A 17,605-nucleotide genomic window follows, 5' to 3' on the forward strand; every position below is an offset into this window, starting at 1 on the left:
TCCCTTTGGTCCTTTCATTTTTCCTTTTTTACTTTTCCAGCAACGGCCTTTTCCATTTATTACATACCACCCTCCCTCCAACCAAAATTGTCTTTTTCCGTAAAGTCTCCGTCGCCTTTCCCCCCTCTTTTAAACTATGATTTAAATTTAATATGCCTTCCAACTTTAAGCATCTCAACGACTCTATCTTCAGACCAAACATATTCAAATCATAAATTAAATAAAATATATAAAAAAAAAGAAACAAGACGTCGTCGATAATAAATTAATAATAATGAAAGGATCTATTAATTTAACAAAAAAAACCCGATGAGCTTATATTTGCAGCAAGGCCGTGGTATGGGCCTTTCCTAACCCAGGCCCATTCCTGGCCCAATTATCCGTGTTCTTCTTGGAAGAAACCATGGATGATGTGTAATATAGTCCTACAAGATCATAAATATGATGTGTTATATAAAAAAGAAGGGACTTCCATGCATTTCCCCTTTGGAATGGGGATATACAAATAATTATAATCTAGAAAAAATAGATAATAAAATTATTAGCTAATAAGAAAGAACTGGGTTTAGACAAGGTCGATTCGTTTTAACCTATGATCTTAATTTTAATTCAAATTTACAATTTTTTAGTTTTCACTGTAAATTTATTATTTTTGTAACCGCACAAATCAACCGCTAATGGATATTATTCGCTTTGGTTCGTTTGGTATGTTTTAAAAAACGTTTGCAAGGGAGAGATTTCTACACCCGTGTAAAGAATGCTTCCTCCCCCCTCCAACCGACGAGGTCTCACGACTTTAAATCAATCAAACGTGACAGAACACTACCAGAAAAGAGTTTGATATAAATGTAGAGTAAATGTAGGCGGGCTGTGATTCAAATTTTAAAAGTTCAAAGGAAAAACATGTAAGTTAGTTAAAAATTTAGAGATGAACCATGAAAATCCATGGTAGCTATCTTTTGAGATGAACCCAGCAATGGATGTTCTGCAGTCAAGGTGGGATTTATGTTAAAGAAAAAAGGAATAGAGAGTATGCTAATTTGTATGGCTGATTTAGGGAGATTTCTAAAATGAAACCAAACTTTGAAAAGAGCAACAGAAGAAGAACGTACCTGGTTTTCTCATGCTTGGTGTGTGTGTTTTTGTCATATCAACGAGTATTCGTTTGTGGATGAAATCTCTAAGATTACGCCTACCAATAATCCCGACAAGAACAAGCGCCATCCTTAAAATGGTGAAATCGAGTAGCATCTCTCACAATGATTTCCCTTCCTACAAGCTTGGAGATGAACTTTATGGCAGAATGGCAGTCATTACAAACTCTAAGGTTCTTCATAATCCTCAGCACAGTGTTCTCTGGTGTACTCAGAAGACCAAATGCTATAGCAAGTTTCTCACTGTGATATCTAAGAATCTGCTCCTTCACCTCTTCTTCAAGGTCATGAAGCACTGATTCAGTGTCAGGGATGAACCCCATCTTTTTGATGTCCTCCCAAATCTCATCCATCAACTTATAGATTTCATCTTTCTGTGGATGAATAACGTCTTCAACTCCAAATGCATGAACTTTATTCTTAATATGAATCCAACTAAATCCCTTTTCTTTCTTCACTCCTCTATCCTTCATCAGCTTTCTAGTTTTGGCAGCGTTTTCCCATTTCCCGCAAGCTGAATATACATTAGCAAGAGCTGAGTAAGCGCCGCTGTTTCCAGGATCAATATGAAGCAGTCTTTCCGCTGCAACTTTCGCCAAATCTGCATTTTTATGGATCTTACAAGATGCTAGTAGCGATCCCCAAGCTATATTATCTGGCTCTATAGGCATGCTTTCAATGAATTGGTATGCTTCTTGAAGCAATCCAGCTCGTCCATAAAGATCGATCATACATGCATAATGACTTAGAGTAGGTTCAATTTTATGTACTTCAGTCATCAGATTATAGTAATTTCGACCTTGTTCTATTAATCCCACGTGTGTACAAGCAGAGAGCACTCCTACATAAGTGATATGGTCAGGTTTCATACCAACTGAAAGCATCCTCTCAAACAGGCTGATGGCTTCTTCTCCAAAGCCATGCTGCGCCAGAGCCATGATCATTGATGTCCAGGACACAGTTTCCTTCTTCCCGCTGGTAAGATCAAAAACTCTTTTGGCTATATTGATGCTTCCAGCTTTAGCATACATGGCTATCAAGGCATTAGTAACAGAAGCTGTTGAAGATTCTCCTGCTTTTATGGCTCTGGCATGGATTTGTTTTCCATGCTCCAGACTAGCCAAACTTGAACTTACACTCAGCATGCTCGCCAGGGTATAACTATTCAGCTCAGGGCCTTCGTTAACCATCGACCGAAACAGTTCCAGCGCTTCGTTCCATAACCCGTTTTGCACATAACCAACAATCATGGCTGTCCATGCAATCACATCACGATCTCTTAATTTGTTAAATATCTCTCTGGCTGGTTTAACATCTCCAAGCTTGGTATATCCATCCAGTAGGGAAGTAAACGCTATAATGTTTAGATTTGAAGTCCTGTTATGCTCAATAATCAGTCTAGCTATTTCTACCCCACCTGACTTTGCATACATTGATATCAAAGCATTGCCTACTGCTTCAGAAGTTTCAGTTTCTGTTCTTAGAATATAAGCATGTATCTGTTTTCCAATATTCAGCTTCTCAAGATTGGCACAAGCTGATAAAACGCTTGCCAAGGTGAACTTATCTGGCTTTAAAGAAGATTCATACAACATCTTCGAGAAGATATTCAGTGCTTCAAGATCATACCCTATCTGATTATAACCTGAAATCATCGAATTCCAAGAAACTATATCTCGGTCAGGCATTTTCTCGAACTGTGAAGCAGCAAGGTTGATCTGCCCAGATTGCATGTACAATGAAATCAAAGCATTCCACGTTGAAATGTTCTTCAGCGTCATCCTATCAAAAACAACTTTCGCTATAACCGGATCTCCACATTTTGCGTACATATTCAGCAGGGAAGTTGCAACAGAAGCGTGGCTGCCAAGTCCGAGTTTGACAACAAATGAATGAATCTTCCTACCAATGTCCAAAGCTTGATTTGCCGCGCAGGAAGAAAGAACATTACTGACCGTGAATTGAGAAGGCGGGACTCTCTCGGATATCATCTTCGCAAACATTCCAATCGCATTATCAAATAGACCCAATTGATTGTAACCCACGATGATCGCAGTCCAAGAAACGGGGTCGCAATCAGGCATTTCATACAGAAGGCGACGCGACGCATCGAAATTGCCCTGTTTAGCATACGCAGAGATCAAAGTGTTCCATGAGAATGTTGACTTAATGGGCATTTCATCGAACACATGGTGGGCATCCCTAACTGACCCAGTTTTAGCATAGAAGGTCATAAGATTATTTAGCAAGTACACGCCAAGATGAAGGCCTTTCTTGATTATTTGAGAGTGCACTGACCTTCCGGCAAATGGGTCTCTGATTCTGACGCTTGTTTGCAGGATATGTGCAAAGAAGTCAGAAGAAGTGGGTGCATGAGCAACTTCCATAATTGAAGATTAATCCAGAGACGAAAGACAACCCCAATGTTTAACCTCGCCATGAATTTATAGCCATCAATTTCAAAAGATAGCCAAATTGGTGGGAGACCGAGGCTCAGGTGCTTTGCTTTCGAAGCTACTGAGGATGCATGCCAAAATGAGGGAAATGGTGTGGCATAGCCACTGCCTGGTCTGAGTCGAATGACACTTGGTTTAAAAAGTTTAAGAAAGACTTAAATATTCTCCCATTTTAGCCCCACTTTCTGGGCTCAACGGCCCATTTTAAGCACATCTGTAATATCCAACCTGCGCCATTCTCATACCGTCAGCGGCATTATTCAGTTTCAAACTAGCTTCTTTCCCCGCCCAATCTTCCCCGCATCTCAACACTGCCCCTCCGCCGGAGCTGAAAAGAAGGAGAGAGAGATTTCGCAGCAGTTCACCGGCGTAGTTAAATCCATTCATTCCTGTCTCCGGTGGTTAGATTTCCTAAAGTCTTGGAAACCAATTGTTAGAAATTCAGGTTATTGACTTTCATTTGTGTTTATTTATGTCATTACCACTGCGAACTTCAATTAATTACACTATGAACAACATTTAGGGTTTGAAAGTCTTTATTTTCGTTTATGAAAATCTAGTGACAAAGTGCGGATTCGTTTGAGAATGCTGCAACGTGAGTAGTCCAGTAAAGCCTAGAAAGACTGGTTGCTGAAATGGCAAGGCGAAAGGCGAAGAAGTCAGTTAAGAAGTCCAGCCCTTCACCTATTCGAGAAGCAAAGGATGGATCAGCGAATGAGCTAAAAAGTGAGGATCAAGCATCATTGGTGTCCGACGAGGATGGTATGTTGAAATTCGCAGTAATTCCGATTCTTTTTCCGGAAGCCGGAACTTGATTTAAGGAAGAAAAAATTTTCTGTTAAAATTGTCCGAGGATTTAACATAATTGTTGCGCTGCTTTCGCCATTGTTTATGTTTAGTTGAACGGCATGCTACTGCAATCCGTGCCATTCGGGATGTGGAAATCGAGCGTTTGATTACTGAATTGCGGTTGCTGCGTTCGTATTTCAACAAAGAGCAATTGCAAACTCCTCTATTGCAATTTTTTGAAGAAAAACTTCCTAGCTTGTCCATTTCGAGACGAGGCGAACAAGGAGAAATTGAAGTGCAATGGAAGGATACAGAGGATGAATTACACACTAATCCAGCTGATGGAATAGATATACATGCTTCTCTCCTGCATCGCCTGTCCACAGCTTACCCTAACTGCTCTGCCGGAATGCGATCTTTTAATGGATTTGAATTTTCCAGTAAATCAGGTATCTGTAGATTTTGGATTTTGGTGCGTAAAACTAATTGGTAAGTACACCTGTTTCATTGCTGTAACTCATCTTCTTTCTCTACTGGTGGCAGTGAAAACAAATCCTTTCAATGTTGAGAACCTGCAAATTCCGAACTTCGTAAAGTAATTGTACATTTGATATCTTAAATTGTTTGCTAGAAATTCTTAAATTTAGACCAGTAGAATGAGTGATACCTTGTGAGCTCACAAAGTATGATTTAGTTTGTCTATATCTTTTGTTTCATGTTATTGTTTTGTGGAAGAATCCCTTACTCGTCTTCACGAGAAATAAAACCGTGTACGCTTTGGTATTGACTGATATATTTATTGACAATTCTTGCTTTTTAGGCTTTGGAGGAACCCTCAGATAACATGGTGCTTGGCATGCCAGACCTTCTCCGAACTCCTGGGGTTCGTATCTTCATGGTTTTTGCACATCGCTTATCAAGTTAGCCGTTTCATGTTAATATTCTATAATTGTCTGTTATGCCATTTTTTCATTATTTGGTGGTTCTCTTGACTCAAATTATTTAGGCACATATACGTTCCGGGTCAAAGGAATAGAATTACTGTAGTGGTAGCGTGTCTGCAATCAATTATTGATGTTTTGTTTCAAATAATTAAGGGTGCCTAAGCGAACTTGTGTATATAAACTAATTATAAACAATTATCTAGCTTAATATTGAACTTCAATAAGTTTGGATACACGATGTCCTTGTCTTGGTAATGAGTTGGAATCTTGTTGCTGACCATCGGTTAGACTAGACTTAGTGGTTAACAAGGTCCACTATATAAATAGTGTAAACGGCTTAGAGAAAATGAGTTCAACACATAGTGGCCATCTTAGCTACGTAAGATTTAATATCCTGCAAGTATTTTTGATCGCCAATTATAATAGGTTCAGACGATTTTCCTGTTAGGTATAGTTGAAGCTCACAAACTCACCTCGATAAGATTTGTACTTTGTATACTCCGGTAAATTGTAAATGATCTTTATTACTGGTATTGGTTTTACAAAAGAATGCTATTTGAAAATACTAGTCATGGAACGTTGGATTATAGCTGAGTCTTCAGTGGAAATGTTCCTATGGATATCAATACCATGATAAAGGTTGTTCATATTCTTAAATGTACTCTGCTATCATCTGATCAAAGTTATCAACTGGAGGTGAAAAATCAATTGCAGGACAAGGATACAAAAAGGTTATTGGGAGGCAATAATTGATAATTACTCATTGAAGTATAATTTTGTACGTAACAATAAATCACTACAGTGTGATTCGATTGCAAAGGGATTGATGGAAGTGCTGGTCTCATTTCAAGTTATTATTACCATTACAAGTTTTAGTTATAGATTAAATATATATATATATATATATATATATATATTGACGCATTGAAATTTAGAAAAAGCGAGGAAAATCTTGATCCCATGGAAGGAAGCTGCAAAGATGAATTCCTAGTACAAAGATTAGTAAGGCTGTAGTTAAAAAACATGGTTTACATTTGGTAACGTTGTTTGGGGAATTGTTTCAGTAAAGTTTTCTATCTTTTTAGGAAAAGAATAATGTGTTTAGGTAACTGTTTCTTAAGTCTGGTTTGCCTTTCTTTTAGTGTATTCTACAATAAGCTAACTAATTCTCGTTCTGTAGGTAAGTAACCAAAGATTGTCTATTGGAATGACGCCAAAAACCCGAAGGCTGCCAAAGCCGGGGGAGGTGCTTGTATCTATCCATGGATATCCCCGCTTGGCGTTTACAGGGAAGACAACATGGAAGCAATCCATGGTATGTACAATTTGGAAATGTTAACGAGTAGGCCAAATAAGTTGGTGGGTATATATGTTTATCATGCTTCTAAATTTTTCTAATAGACAAATTAATGTGCAGAATCAGAAGAGGGTTGATTTGCTGATTCAAGGCCACTTGACTGCTTGTCAATTAAAGAAAGAACTTCAAATGCAATCGTCCTGAGCATCGTTCCACTGGTCGTTCTATCAACCTACTTGCCATGTATCTACCCTTTTGATTACTGCTTATTAAAAGCTACTCCTTGTGTATAACTAAGAATTTGAGTGCTTTTACTCGAGGGAACGAGCATGAACAAACGCACAATAGCTCCACTAGATTTCTGTGTATGAATATTTGTTGTGAACCTTGATGTTGATATTGATCAAAAGTGAATCAAAGGCTAAATCAGCTTTTACTCCATTAATTTCCCTCCATTATTCGTTGAGAATCTTGCATCGCAAATTTATCATCACTCTTGACTGGTCTTTATTTCCAGACATTTTCTGTGATCACTGAAACAGTTTCCAATAGCTTATGAAGCAAAAAAATAGATCAGATGGGAGAGAAGGCTCCCTGATGATCACTGAATTAATTTATATATCCCGATTTTATGAGACAAGATATGAGCATATATACAAAATTTTGACTTCTTGTTAACACTCCACATTCCTGTATCTTTCTTTGAACTGCAGCACCTTTCTCCAATGGGGAAAGTCAAGAAGCTCCTTATGAATGAAGACCGACTACATAACTTCTTAAGCTAAGCCTAACTCTGGAGCATGGTTTTTCACACTACTTTCCAATTTTCTTGAACCTCTTCTATTTCTTGAAGATATTGGTTTTTCCACACTACTTTCTGAGTGTCTTGAACCTGTTCCAGTTCTTGCAGGTTCTGGTTTTTCTGGTGAAGATCCAACAGTTCCCAAAGCATCGAGGAAGAATCTCTTATTTGGAATGATGCCAGCTTTGTCCATGTTCTTCAAGAGCTTCTCCACAAGTTCCTTCGCATCAGCTTTGGTGTAAGCTTTATACAGAAGCTTGTATGTTGTTGAATCTGGAAACACCTTCATACTACTCGCACTCTCGAAAAGCAAATCGGCTTCCATGGGCAAACCATTCATGCAGTAAACATCAAGCATGGCGTTGAGGGTCGAGACTCTCACCGCCTTCCCAGAATTAACCATTCCATCAAAGATTTCTCTAGCCTTAGAAACACAGTCACAGTGACCATACATCATTATTAGACTTTCACAAGTGACATAGCTTGGATCATATCCCATATCCTTCATCTTCCTAAAAACTTCTTCAGCTCTCTCTCTAAGTCGTGCCTTCCCGTAGTTTGTGATCATCGAATTGAATGTAGGTAGTGTCGGCCTCTCCTTCGATCGTAATAAACTCTTGAACACCTGTTCCATCTTGTCAAATAGCTGTTTCTTCCCATATGAATCAATCAACAAGTTAAAGGATATGATATCTGGTTTGATTTCATTACTTTTCATGCGAGCAAGCATCGTTTCCATCTCTTTGATCATCCCATTTTTCCCATATGCATCCATCACTCCATTATATGTATATATATCAGCTGAAACAATGCTCTCATCAAGATCTTTAAACAAGGCATTAACTTGATCCACTTTTCCAGCTTGAGCAAAAGCTCTGGTAAGAATGTTGTAAGTAACAACATTTGGCTTACACCGTTCCATTCCCTTCATCTTCTCAAAGTACCAAAGGACTTTAACCAAAGCCTTGGCTTTGTCCTTAGAATGAAGGTGCGCTGTGATAAGTGCATTGTAGACAGAAGTATCAGGTCGACACCCACTATTTCGCATCTCGGAAAAGAGCCATATAGCCATCCGAATTTGGCCCTTCTTTCCCATAATAGATATCAGTTTAGAATAAACCCCATTGTCAGCAATATACCAGCGCTGTTTCTGCATCCATCTGAAGACCTGAAAATGAAATACATCAATAAGAATTTCTTTGCCTTTTTAGCTTCACCCAGAAAAATTTAGGCTCTCCATTGTTCATCCATGCCAAATAGAGCTTGAACTACATTACAAATTAGAAAAATCAACACTTAACAGGCAGCTAAAGAAGTTAGAAAAATCAACACCCAGAGGCCCTAATTCAGAGTTCAAAAGAAGAAGAGCGAACCTCGAGGCACTGAAGCCATTTATCCTTTTTCCCTAATTCCTCAAAGAGAAGAAAACAATGCTCAGTTCTCATAACACGGACGTACTTGTCCAGTGTCTTGAGCAATGGTTCTTTATCGCTGAACTTTCTGATTACACCGCGAACCAGTTCTTCAGTCTCCGACCTGTCGGTCTTAGCCGCAGATTTCCTATTGGGTCGAGTTGAAATACAGACCACTCGGGTCGAAACGGCCCTCCTCAGAGACAATGGGAGTGGAAGCCATGTCTGAGAGAGTTGGAAGTTTCGGGAAGAAGAAGAAAATGGAGTAAATGAGGGAGAAAATTGCAGAGAAAAAGAAAGGGGCATTGTATGTTAAGCTTCGTCTTCGACGGGGAAAGGATAGCAGAGTCCAAAATCCAAAATCCAAAATCCGATGAAGAAAGGGGTGGATTTTGTAAATTCGACCAAGTTTAAGAACGATTTAGTAAAAGTAACATAAATGGTGTTGGAAAAATTGAAAGAAAAAAATAAGAAATTTTGAACCCGACGTGAATCGAACACGCAACCTTCTAATCTGGAGTCAGACGCGTTACCATTGCGCCACGGATCCAGTTGTTGATGATCATAAATAGTTAGAAATAATTATAACTAGAAGTGGAAAATTGAAAGAACAAAAGGGAAATTTGAACCCGACGTGAATCGAACACGCAACCTTCTGATCTGGAGTCAGACGCGCTACCATTGCGCCACGGATCCACTTGTTGATAAATGTTAAATACTTATTTTATTTAACTATATTAATATTTATTGAAATTGGTTAAAGAATAATAACTAAAATCTGATTTAAATACCTAATAGAATTAAACAAAACTTTATTAAACTTATAAGTCATTAATTTTATATAATCTTCTTTTAGCAATTTAATTTTATATAATCCCACCATTTCTCTTTCCATCCCTTTTGGCAATTGAATTTCCAATTTAATTAAAAAAAGTCTAATAAAGCAATCCAAATTAGACCAGCCCACAAAATATTTTTAAATGAATAATATAATGATTTGTCAAAGTATGAAAAAATAATTCCAAATAATTATGTGCTTCTTATTTTGTGTTTTACTTCTCAACATTTCTCTCCATTTTTTCTTAAATATTATTTTTAGAAGGAAGATTTCTTTCCAATTTCAAACATACACCACCCAATCTGGACAATCCATAATTATATATTTAAAATCAGTAGCTTAATAATATAATATAATTTTAACAAAATATATATATATATATAAATAACAAACCAGCCCACCGTCAGTAGATATTGTCTATTTTGTCTCTCAATTCTACGATTTTAAAACGTAGAAATTTACACACCCTTATAAACAATGTTTCATTTCTTACGAGAAGTCTCATGAAAATCCCGTAATTTCAAATCTCCCATATTTTTGAAAACCATCCTACCTTCCATTGTTGAAATCTCTAGAGAAGGGACATTAGACTTTTTGAATAACCAAACAGCTAAAATCTAGAAATTTCTTGGTGGCATTAAAATATATACAAAATGCCATCATTATTGAAGGTTGTTAAAACCAGCATCTATAAAAGTAGTAGGTCAATTCATAATAATTAAGCTCATTCTCAATATCATCATCATCATCAGCTGAGAAGAGGTGCATGCCATGCCTTGGATTTGGGCCACACTTGCTCTGCTTCTTCTTTCCCATTACCTCTTTCAAACATGGCGATTCAACATCAAGAGCAAGGGCAAGAAATTGCCTCCTGGCCCAAAAGGGTTTCCTATTATAGGCAGCCTCAATTTGCTCAAACAGTTCCCTCACAGAGATCTTCACCGATTGTCCCAAAAACATGGACCCATCATGCACATGAAATTGGGTCTTGTAAACACCATTGTCGTGTCTTCCCCTGAAGCTGCAGAGCTCTTTTTGAAAACCCATGACCTTGTTTTTGCAAGTAGACCACTCACTATGGTCTCTAAGTTCTTATCTTACGGCCAAAAGAACTTGGTTTTTGCTCAATATGGTTCATATTGGCGCAACGTGCGCAAAATGTGTACACTGGAATTGCTTAGTACACAAAAGATTAACTCTTTCAAGTCCATGAGAAAGGAAGAGATTGGATTGGTGATTGAGTGTCTAAAAAAGGCTGCAAATGATGGTGTTGCTGTTGATCTTAGCTCTAAAGTTGTGTCTCTAAGCACAGACATGACTTGTTTGATGGTTTTTGGGAGGAAATTTGGTGATGAAGAGCTTGATGATAGGGGCTTCAAGGCTATGATCCAAGAGGTGATGCAATTAGTTGCTGCTCCTAACTTGGGAGATTTTATTCCTTTTATTGCAACCTTTGATCTTCAAGGGCTGACCCGTCGGATGAAAAACGTCAGCCAAGTGTTCGATGGTTTCTTTGAGAGAATTATTGATGAGCATCTCATGTCTAAGTCCTTAGGTGAAAAAAGAACCAAGGACTTTTTAGATGTCATGTTGGATTTAATTGGCTCTGAAGATACCGAATATCGGGTCGATCGATCTAGCGTCAAAGCTATAATATTGGTGAGTTTTTTTTTTCCTTCTCCTCTTTAGTTTTTAGTTTCTATGAGGTCCCACATTAATTAGAGAGAGAAGAAAACTCTCCCTAAAAGACACGTTTTAAAATCGTGAAACTCCTAGCAATACATAACTGGTCAAAATAGACAATAGCTAGCGGTGGGTTTGGGTTGTTACAAATGGTATCAGAGCTAGACACTAGGTAGTGTGTCAGCGTGTCAGCAAGAATACTGACCCTAAGGAGGTGGATTGTGAAATCCCACGTTGGTTGAAGAAAAGAACTAAATACTTCTTTAACGATCTGGAAACCATTCCTTAACAAATACATTTTAAAATTGTGAAACTGACAGCAATAGATACCGAATTAAAACATGTTTTTGCTGTTTTTTTTTTAATAGGATATACTTGGTGCTGCAATGGACACGTCAGCCACCGTAATTGGATGGGCACTACCTGAGCTCATTAGGCATCCAGATGTAATGAAGAAAGTGCAAGATGAGCTAGAAAATGTGGTTGGCTTGGATAGAATGGTAGAAGAATCAGATCTAATTCACTTGGAATATTTGGATATGGTCACTAAAGAGATTCTTAGGTTGTATCCACCCGTTCCATTATTAGTACCTCATGAATCTCTTCAAGATTGCATCGTTGATGACTTTTTTATCCCAAAAAAGTCACGTGTAATAGTGAATGCATGGGCCATTGGACGAAATCCAAGTGCTTGGGCTAATCCGGAAAAGTTCTATCCCGAGAGGTTTACTGGTAGCCAAGTAGATGTAAGAGGGAGAGATTTTCAATTAATTCCATTTGGAGCCGGTCGAAGAGGTTGCCCTGGAATACAACTGGGTTTGATTGTGACTCGTTTGGTGGTAGCTCAACTTGTGCATTGTTTTCATTGGAAGCTTTCGAATGATATGTCGGTCGATGAATTAGACATGACAGAAGAATTTGGCTTAACTTGTCCTAGAGCTCTAGAGCTTACAGTAATTCCTATCTATCGTCTTCACATTTGAATTTACTTTTTCTTCCGTATTAAATTCAATTATGTAAAAGATTTTTTTTTATTTTTATTTTGAATAAAAATTTATAGATAAAAAAAAAAAATAATAACAACTTGAGATTTGGCATAAAGGGTAATATTGTAATCTTAAATTAAAAGATGGATTAAAATTTGATTTATAAGCTAATAACAACAGATATATAAATAGTGGTATAATTTTAATTTCGTCTGATTATAAGAAAAAGAAATCCACTTAAATTAGTTCACATAATATTTAAAATTTGAAAAAATAAACCATGCAAGACATATACATATATTGCATTTTTATATACAATTATTTTGCAAACAATTCAACGGATAACTCCTTTTCTTTTATCTCCTAATTTCTTTATTTCTTTTAAATATATTTATCTGCATTTATTAGATTTAATTATTAAAATTAATTCTACAATCAAACAGATTATAATAAAAAAAATAAATTCATTAAATCGGCCTAATAAATGATTCCACCGTCATAAGTAGGTAATAGTTAATTAACTTATTAAAAAGTATAATTAATTAATTAATTATATTTATAAATATATTTTAATCTAATGGAATTAAGTATGTATTAAAAATATTAATCAATAATTTAATTAATTAAATATAATTTGATATTTTCTTTGATGATTCGAATTAACTAAGTTCATCTATGTAATTGTGAAATGAACGGAATCTTAGACATGAAAGCATTAGAATTTAGCATGAACTTTCTCGGTTAAATTATAAGTTTAATCTAAAACTGTAACAACCCACTACTAGATATCGAGACTTGGGAGAAGTTTCCACACGTTTATAAAAAATGTTTCGTTTCCCATTTCAACCGACGAGGAATCTGATAATGTACCCCCTTGAGGCCAGCATCTGATGTGGATATCACAATCTATTCAAAATGTTTTGTTCCTCTCTCCATCTAACGTGGGATCTCACAATCCACCCCTTGGCGGCCTAGCGGTCTCGCTGACATAGCGTCCAATGCCTGATTCTAATATCAACTATAACGGCATGATGTCACTGCTAATAGATATTGTTCGCTTCAACCCATTACGTATTGTCGTCAATCTCACGATTTTAAAACACGTTTACTAGAGAGATGTCTCCACATAATGAATGTTTCGTTTCCAACGTGGAATCTCATAATCAGGAGATTCTATTATTATTAGTATATACTTGGACACCATTCGTTCTCCAAGTAATGTATGGATGAGACTATACAGTATATTAGTAGACATTTCAAATCCTTTTCACACGCAAGCCAACATCCTCTAATTTCAAGTCTAGTCCAGCAGAAAGCCATGGGTTGGATTTGGGTCGTCACCATTGCAGGGCTCGTTCTTGCTCTTCTCTCACGCTCATGGCCGCTCAAAAACCATAGAAAAGGCAAGAAATTGCCTCCTGGACCAAAAGGGTTTCCCATTTTTGACGGCCTTCATTTACTAGGGAAGCTTCCTCACAGAAATCTTCATGAATTGTCCCAAAAATATGGACCCATAATGTGCATGAAACTAGGCCTTATACCCACCATCATAGTCTCATCCACGCACGCCGCCGAGCTCTTCCTCAAGACCCACGACCTCGTTTTTGCAAGCCGCCCATCCTCCGAGGCTTCAAAGCACATTTTATGCAACCAAAAGAGTTTGTCCTTTTCTCCATACACCCCTTATTGGCGCAACATGCGCAAAATGTGCACTCTCGAATTGCTCAACAGCCTCAAAATAAACTCTTTCAAGCCCATGAGAAAGCACGAGCTTGGGCTGTTGATTGAGTCCCTTCGAGAGGCTGCTCATAACAGAGCCGCTGTAAACCTCAGTTCTAAAGTCACTTCCTTTACCACGGACAACGTTTGTTTGATGGCGTTTGGGAAGAAATATGAAGACAAAGAGTTTGATAAGAGAGGGTTCAAGAGTGTGATACAAGAAGGCTTGCAATTGGTAGGTGGTGTTAATTTGGGTGATTTTATTCCTTGCATTGCATGGCTTGATCTTCAAGGCCTATCTCGTCGGATGATATCTGTTCATAAGGTGTGTGATGAATTTCTTGAAAAGATTATTAATGAACATCTTGAGGCCAGGGCTGCAAAGAGGACCAAGGACTTCGTTGATGTTATGTTGGACCTTATAGATTCCCAAGAATCGGGGTATCAAATTGATCGTTCTTCCATTAAAGCTATAATGCTCGTAAGCATTTTAATTCTCTTTTGAAAATATTAACTGAAACCACCCTATCTATATCTAAATGGTGGTAAAAGTTTTCTATTTATAATCATTTATACAAATATGATAAATTAATAATATGGAAAGAACAATAAAGAAAAAATAATAAATTTAATACAATATATTTATGTTTAATAAAAGTGCAAATATGGTAAGTCGTAATGTAACGTAAATATTCTTAACATCTTTCGATCCTTAATTGAAGCTATAATGCTGTCTTGGATGTTTGCAGGACATACTTGCAGCAGCAATGGATAGTTCAGCTACTACGGTCGGATGGGCTATGTTGGAGCTCATTAGACATCCACATATCATGAAGAAAATGCAAGATGAATTAGAAAAAGTGGTTGGTTTGAACAGGCTTGTTGAAGAATCAGACCTGAAAAACTTAGAATACTCCGCAATGGTCGTGAAGGAGATTCTCAGATTGCATCCTCTCGCTCCATTATTGGTTCCACACGAATCCGTTGAAGATTGTACGGTTGATGATTTTCATATTCCTAAAAAGTCACGAATAATAGTAAATGCATGGGCGATTGGACGAGACCCAAGTGCTTGGATTGACCCAGAGAAGTTCATACCCGATAGGTTTATTGGTTGTCAAGTAGATGTGAAAGGAAAGAACTTTCAACTAATTCCATTTGGAGCTGGTCGTCGAAGTTGTCCAGGAATGCAATTGGGATTGATCATGGTTAACTTATTGCTAGCTCAACTTGTGCATTGTTTTGACTGGGAGCTTCCAAATGGTATGCCACCGTCCGAACTGAACATGACTAAAAAATTTGGTTTAACTTGTCCGAGAGCTCGAGATCTTATGGTTGTTCCTTCCTATCGTCTTAATTATTGATAACCATAAAAAAAGATACATGAATAATGTGTATTTTTGGATTAAGTTCTTTTTTAGAGTTAAAAAAATCATGAAAATTTGTATGATTAAAAAATAGAAACAATATTAAAATACAAATGCACCGTTTGTCACAACACAAACATTTTTTCTCTTCTTTTATTTTTTTAAATGTTTTTGAAAATTTTCTAGTGATTATAATGGGCTGAAAAAAAAAAGTGGTCGCCTAATTATTATATAATTACATGATTAGATGCATAGTTTATTACTAAGTAAATGAATTTGGTCATGCCTACCTTTAAAGAAATAATTAAGTATAATAATGAATTCAAAATCCCCACAATTAATTTAATTAAAGACTCAATTAATCATTTTTTTTAATAAAGACTTATTAATAATAGTCAAATATTTTTTTAAGTTTGATAGAGAGTCAATGATAAAACTATTTTATTAACCAAATAATAATTAAGTACATAACTAATAGCTAATTAAATTTAAGTTAATTAATAGAAAAAAAACAATTATTACAGGTAGATAATTGAAATACTAGCTGATTTGCCTTGTAATAAAGACAAATTATTTGCTACATAATCAATATAATAAGGATGATATATATTGAAGTACACGATATAAACATCCTCAGAATTGCACCATGTGAAATACATTGGTTCTAACGATGGGGACAACAGAGGGACAAGAAGGTCCAATCAACCACCGGAAAAGATGAACACTGAATGAAAGGAGTGGCTGCGGTGGGTTGGGCTGAGTTGTTACGCAATTGGAAAGGATATCAGTTGATCATGAATATATTGTCCAAAACACAGTGGTCCGTCCAAACAAGGCGGGCCATGGCAATAAAGCAGTGGGTGAGGAAGAGAGGGCCCTCCATAATTGAATCCGATTATAACAACTCTCGCATGTACCAAATTCAATTTACCATATACATCATATTTGATCTTTTATTTTAAAGTAAATATTTATGCGGCTTAGTTACTCTAAATATAATATGATCTTTTATTTTAAAGTAAATATTTATGCGGCTTAGTTACTCTAAATATTATATTTACTCTTTAATATAGACAAATATACTGTGTTCATTTATGGATTATAAGATAGAGAAGTCCCACAAATAAGGTGATTTTAACCAATATTCACAGAATATTATGTCAAAAACATAGTGGTCCGCCAAAGAAGGGTGGCCATGGCAATAAAGCAATGGGTGAGGAAGAAAGGGCCATAGATAATTGAATTTGATTATAACAACACTCACCATGTAATTAACTCAAATTCATTATTAATTAACAGGTATTGTTCATTTGGCGTTATATATCACCGCTAGTTCCACAATTTTAAAAATGCGTCTGTTAGGGAGAGGTTTCCACTTGTTAGAAATACTTAATTCCCCTCTTCAACCAATGTGGGATTAGAAATACTTAATTCCCCTCTTCAACCAATGTGGGATTTCATAATCCACCCCCTTTACGGACCTAGCGTCTTCGTTGGCACATTGGCTGGTGTCTAGCTTTAATACCAATTGTAACAACCTAAACCCACAGTTAGGAGATATTGTCCTATTTTGGCCTTTTCTTGTCTTCTTCCCCTTAAGATTTTTTAAACGTATCTATTATGGAGAGAGTCTGAGCACACCGCTAGTAGATATTGTCCACTTTGGCCTGTTACTTATTGCTGTCAGCCTCACGATTTTTAAAACACGTCTACTAGAGAGAGGGTTCCACACCTTTATAAAGAATGATTTTCCACACCTCTCTCTAAACAATGCATTTTAAAAACTGTGAGGCTGACGATGATACATAACGAGCCAAAGCGGACAATATCGACTAGCAGTGGGTTTGTGCTGTTACAAATGGTATCAAAGCTAGACACCGAGTAGTGTGCCAGCGAGGACTAGCAGTGGGTTTGTGCTGTTACAAATGGTATCAAAGCTAGACACCGAGTAGTGTGCCAGCGAGGGTGTTGGCTCCCAAGGGGGTGGGGGCTGACGACGATACGTAACAGGCCAAAGCGGACAATATCGACTAGCAGTGGGTTTGTGCGGTTACAAGCTGACGACGATACGTAACAGGCCAAAGCGGACAATATCGACTAGCAGTGGGTTTGTGCGGTTACAATATCGACTAGCAGTGGCCTGTTACTTATTGCTGTC

General features: G+C 37.1%; 5 protein-coding genes and 2 non-coding genes across 10 annotated transcripts; 3 read left to right on the top strand and 4 right to left on the bottom strand.

Annotated features, from left to right (window-relative positions):
* Window positions 1–37: 37 nt before the first annotated feature.
* Window positions 38–3,739, bottom strand: LOC111453771 (pentatricopeptide repeat-containing protein At2g22070). Of its 3 annotated transcripts, XM_023094996.1 has the most exons (3): window positions 3,453–3,533; window positions 1,113–3,274; window positions 38–425 (listed from the first exon to the last, which is right to left on the bottom strand). In XM_023094996.1, the coding sequence occupies exon 2, from the start codon at window positions 3,236–3,238 to the stop codon at window positions 1,193–1,195; it is 2,046 nt and encodes a 681-aa protein (XP_022950764.1). In that variant the 5' UTR covers window positions 3,239–3,274; window positions 3,453–3,533; the 3' UTR covers window positions 38–425; window positions 1,113–1,192. The 3 variants fall into 3 exon arrangements, with proteins under 3 accessions (XP_022950764.1, XP_022950763.1, XP_022950762.1); XM_023094995.1 differs by having other exon boundaries at window positions 1,113–3,739; XM_023094994.1 differs by lacking the exon at window positions 38–425 and adding an exon at window positions 850–985 and having other exon boundaries at window positions 1,113–3,739.
* A 95-nt stretch (window positions 3,740–3,834) lies between these two features.
* On the top strand, window positions 3,835–7,085 carry LOC111453776. Its single transcript, XM_023095000.1, has 7 exons — window positions 3,835–4,055; window positions 4,171–4,372; window positions 4,510–4,848; window positions 4,943–4,989; window positions 5,220–5,282; window positions 6,524–6,658; window positions 6,761–7,085. The coding sequence occupies exons 2-7, from the start codon at window positions 4,246–4,248 to the stop codon at window positions 6,842–6,844; spliced, it is 795 nt and encodes a 264-aa protein (XP_022950768.1). The 5' UTR covers window positions 3,835–4,055; window positions 4,171–4,245; the 3' UTR covers window positions 6,845–7,085.
* Window positions 7,086–7,218: 133 nt separating this feature from the next.
* On the bottom strand, window positions 7,219–9,252 carry LOC111453772 (pentatricopeptide repeat-containing protein At4g39620, chloroplastic). Its single transcript, XM_023094997.1, has 2 exons — window positions 8,816–9,252; window positions 7,219–8,610 (listed from the first exon to the last, which is right to left on the bottom strand). Exons 1-2 carry the CDS (start codon window positions 9,158–9,160, stop codon window positions 7,417–7,419), a joined length of 1,539 nt encoding a protein of 512 aa, XP_022950765.1. The 5' UTR covers window positions 9,161–9,252; the 3' UTR covers window positions 7,219–7,416.
* Window positions 9,253–9,332: 80 nt separating this feature from the next.
* On the bottom strand, window positions 9,333–9,404 carry TRNAW-CCA. The gene has a single exon. It is a non-coding gene; the product is annotated as a tRNA-Trp (tRNA).
* A 74-nt stretch (window positions 9,405–9,478) lies between these two features.
* TRNAW-CCA lies at window positions 9,479–9,550 on the bottom strand. Its single transcript has one exon. It is a non-coding gene; the product is annotated as a tRNA-Trp (tRNA).
* An 877-nt stretch (window positions 9,551–10,427) lies between these two features.
* Window positions 10,428–12,412, top strand: LOC111453773 (cytochrome P450 CYP736A12-like). The gene is made up of 2 exons (XM_023094998.1): window positions 10,428–11,351; window positions 11,744–12,412. Exons 1-2 carry the CDS (start codon window positions 10,464–10,466, stop codon window positions 12,356–12,358), a joined length of 1,503 nt encoding a protein of 500 aa, XP_022950766.1. The 5' UTR covers window positions 10,428–10,463; the 3' UTR covers window positions 12,359–12,412.
* Window positions 12,413–13,631: 1,219 nt separating this feature from the next.
* On the top strand, window positions 13,632–15,489 carry LOC111453561 (cytochrome P450 CYP736A12-like). Of its 2 annotated transcripts, XM_023094699.1 has the most exons (3): window positions 13,632–14,315; window positions 14,430–14,561; window positions 14,830–15,489. In XM_023094699.1, the coding sequence occupies exons 1-3, from the start codon at window positions 13,680–13,682 to the stop codon at window positions 15,442–15,444; spliced, it is 1,383 nt and encodes a 460-aa protein (XP_022950467.1). In that variant the 5' UTR covers window positions 13,632–13,679; the 3' UTR covers window positions 15,445–15,489. The 2 variants fall into 2 exon arrangements, with proteins under 2 accessions (XP_022950467.1, XP_022950466.1); XM_023094698.1 differs by having other exon boundaries at window positions 13,632–14,561; window positions 14,830–15,488.
* Window positions 15,490–17,605: the final 2,116 nt, after the last annotated feature.

The sequence above is a fragment of the Cucurbita moschata genome, unplaced genomic scaffold, assembly GCF_002738365.1.
Source record: "Cucurbita moschata cultivar Rifu unplaced genomic scaffold, Cmos_1.0 Cmo_Scf00015, whole genome shotgun sequence".
NCBI classification, from domain to species: Eukaryota; Viridiplantae; Streptophyta; class Magnoliopsida; order Cucurbitales; family Cucurbitaceae; genus Cucurbita; species Cucurbita moschata.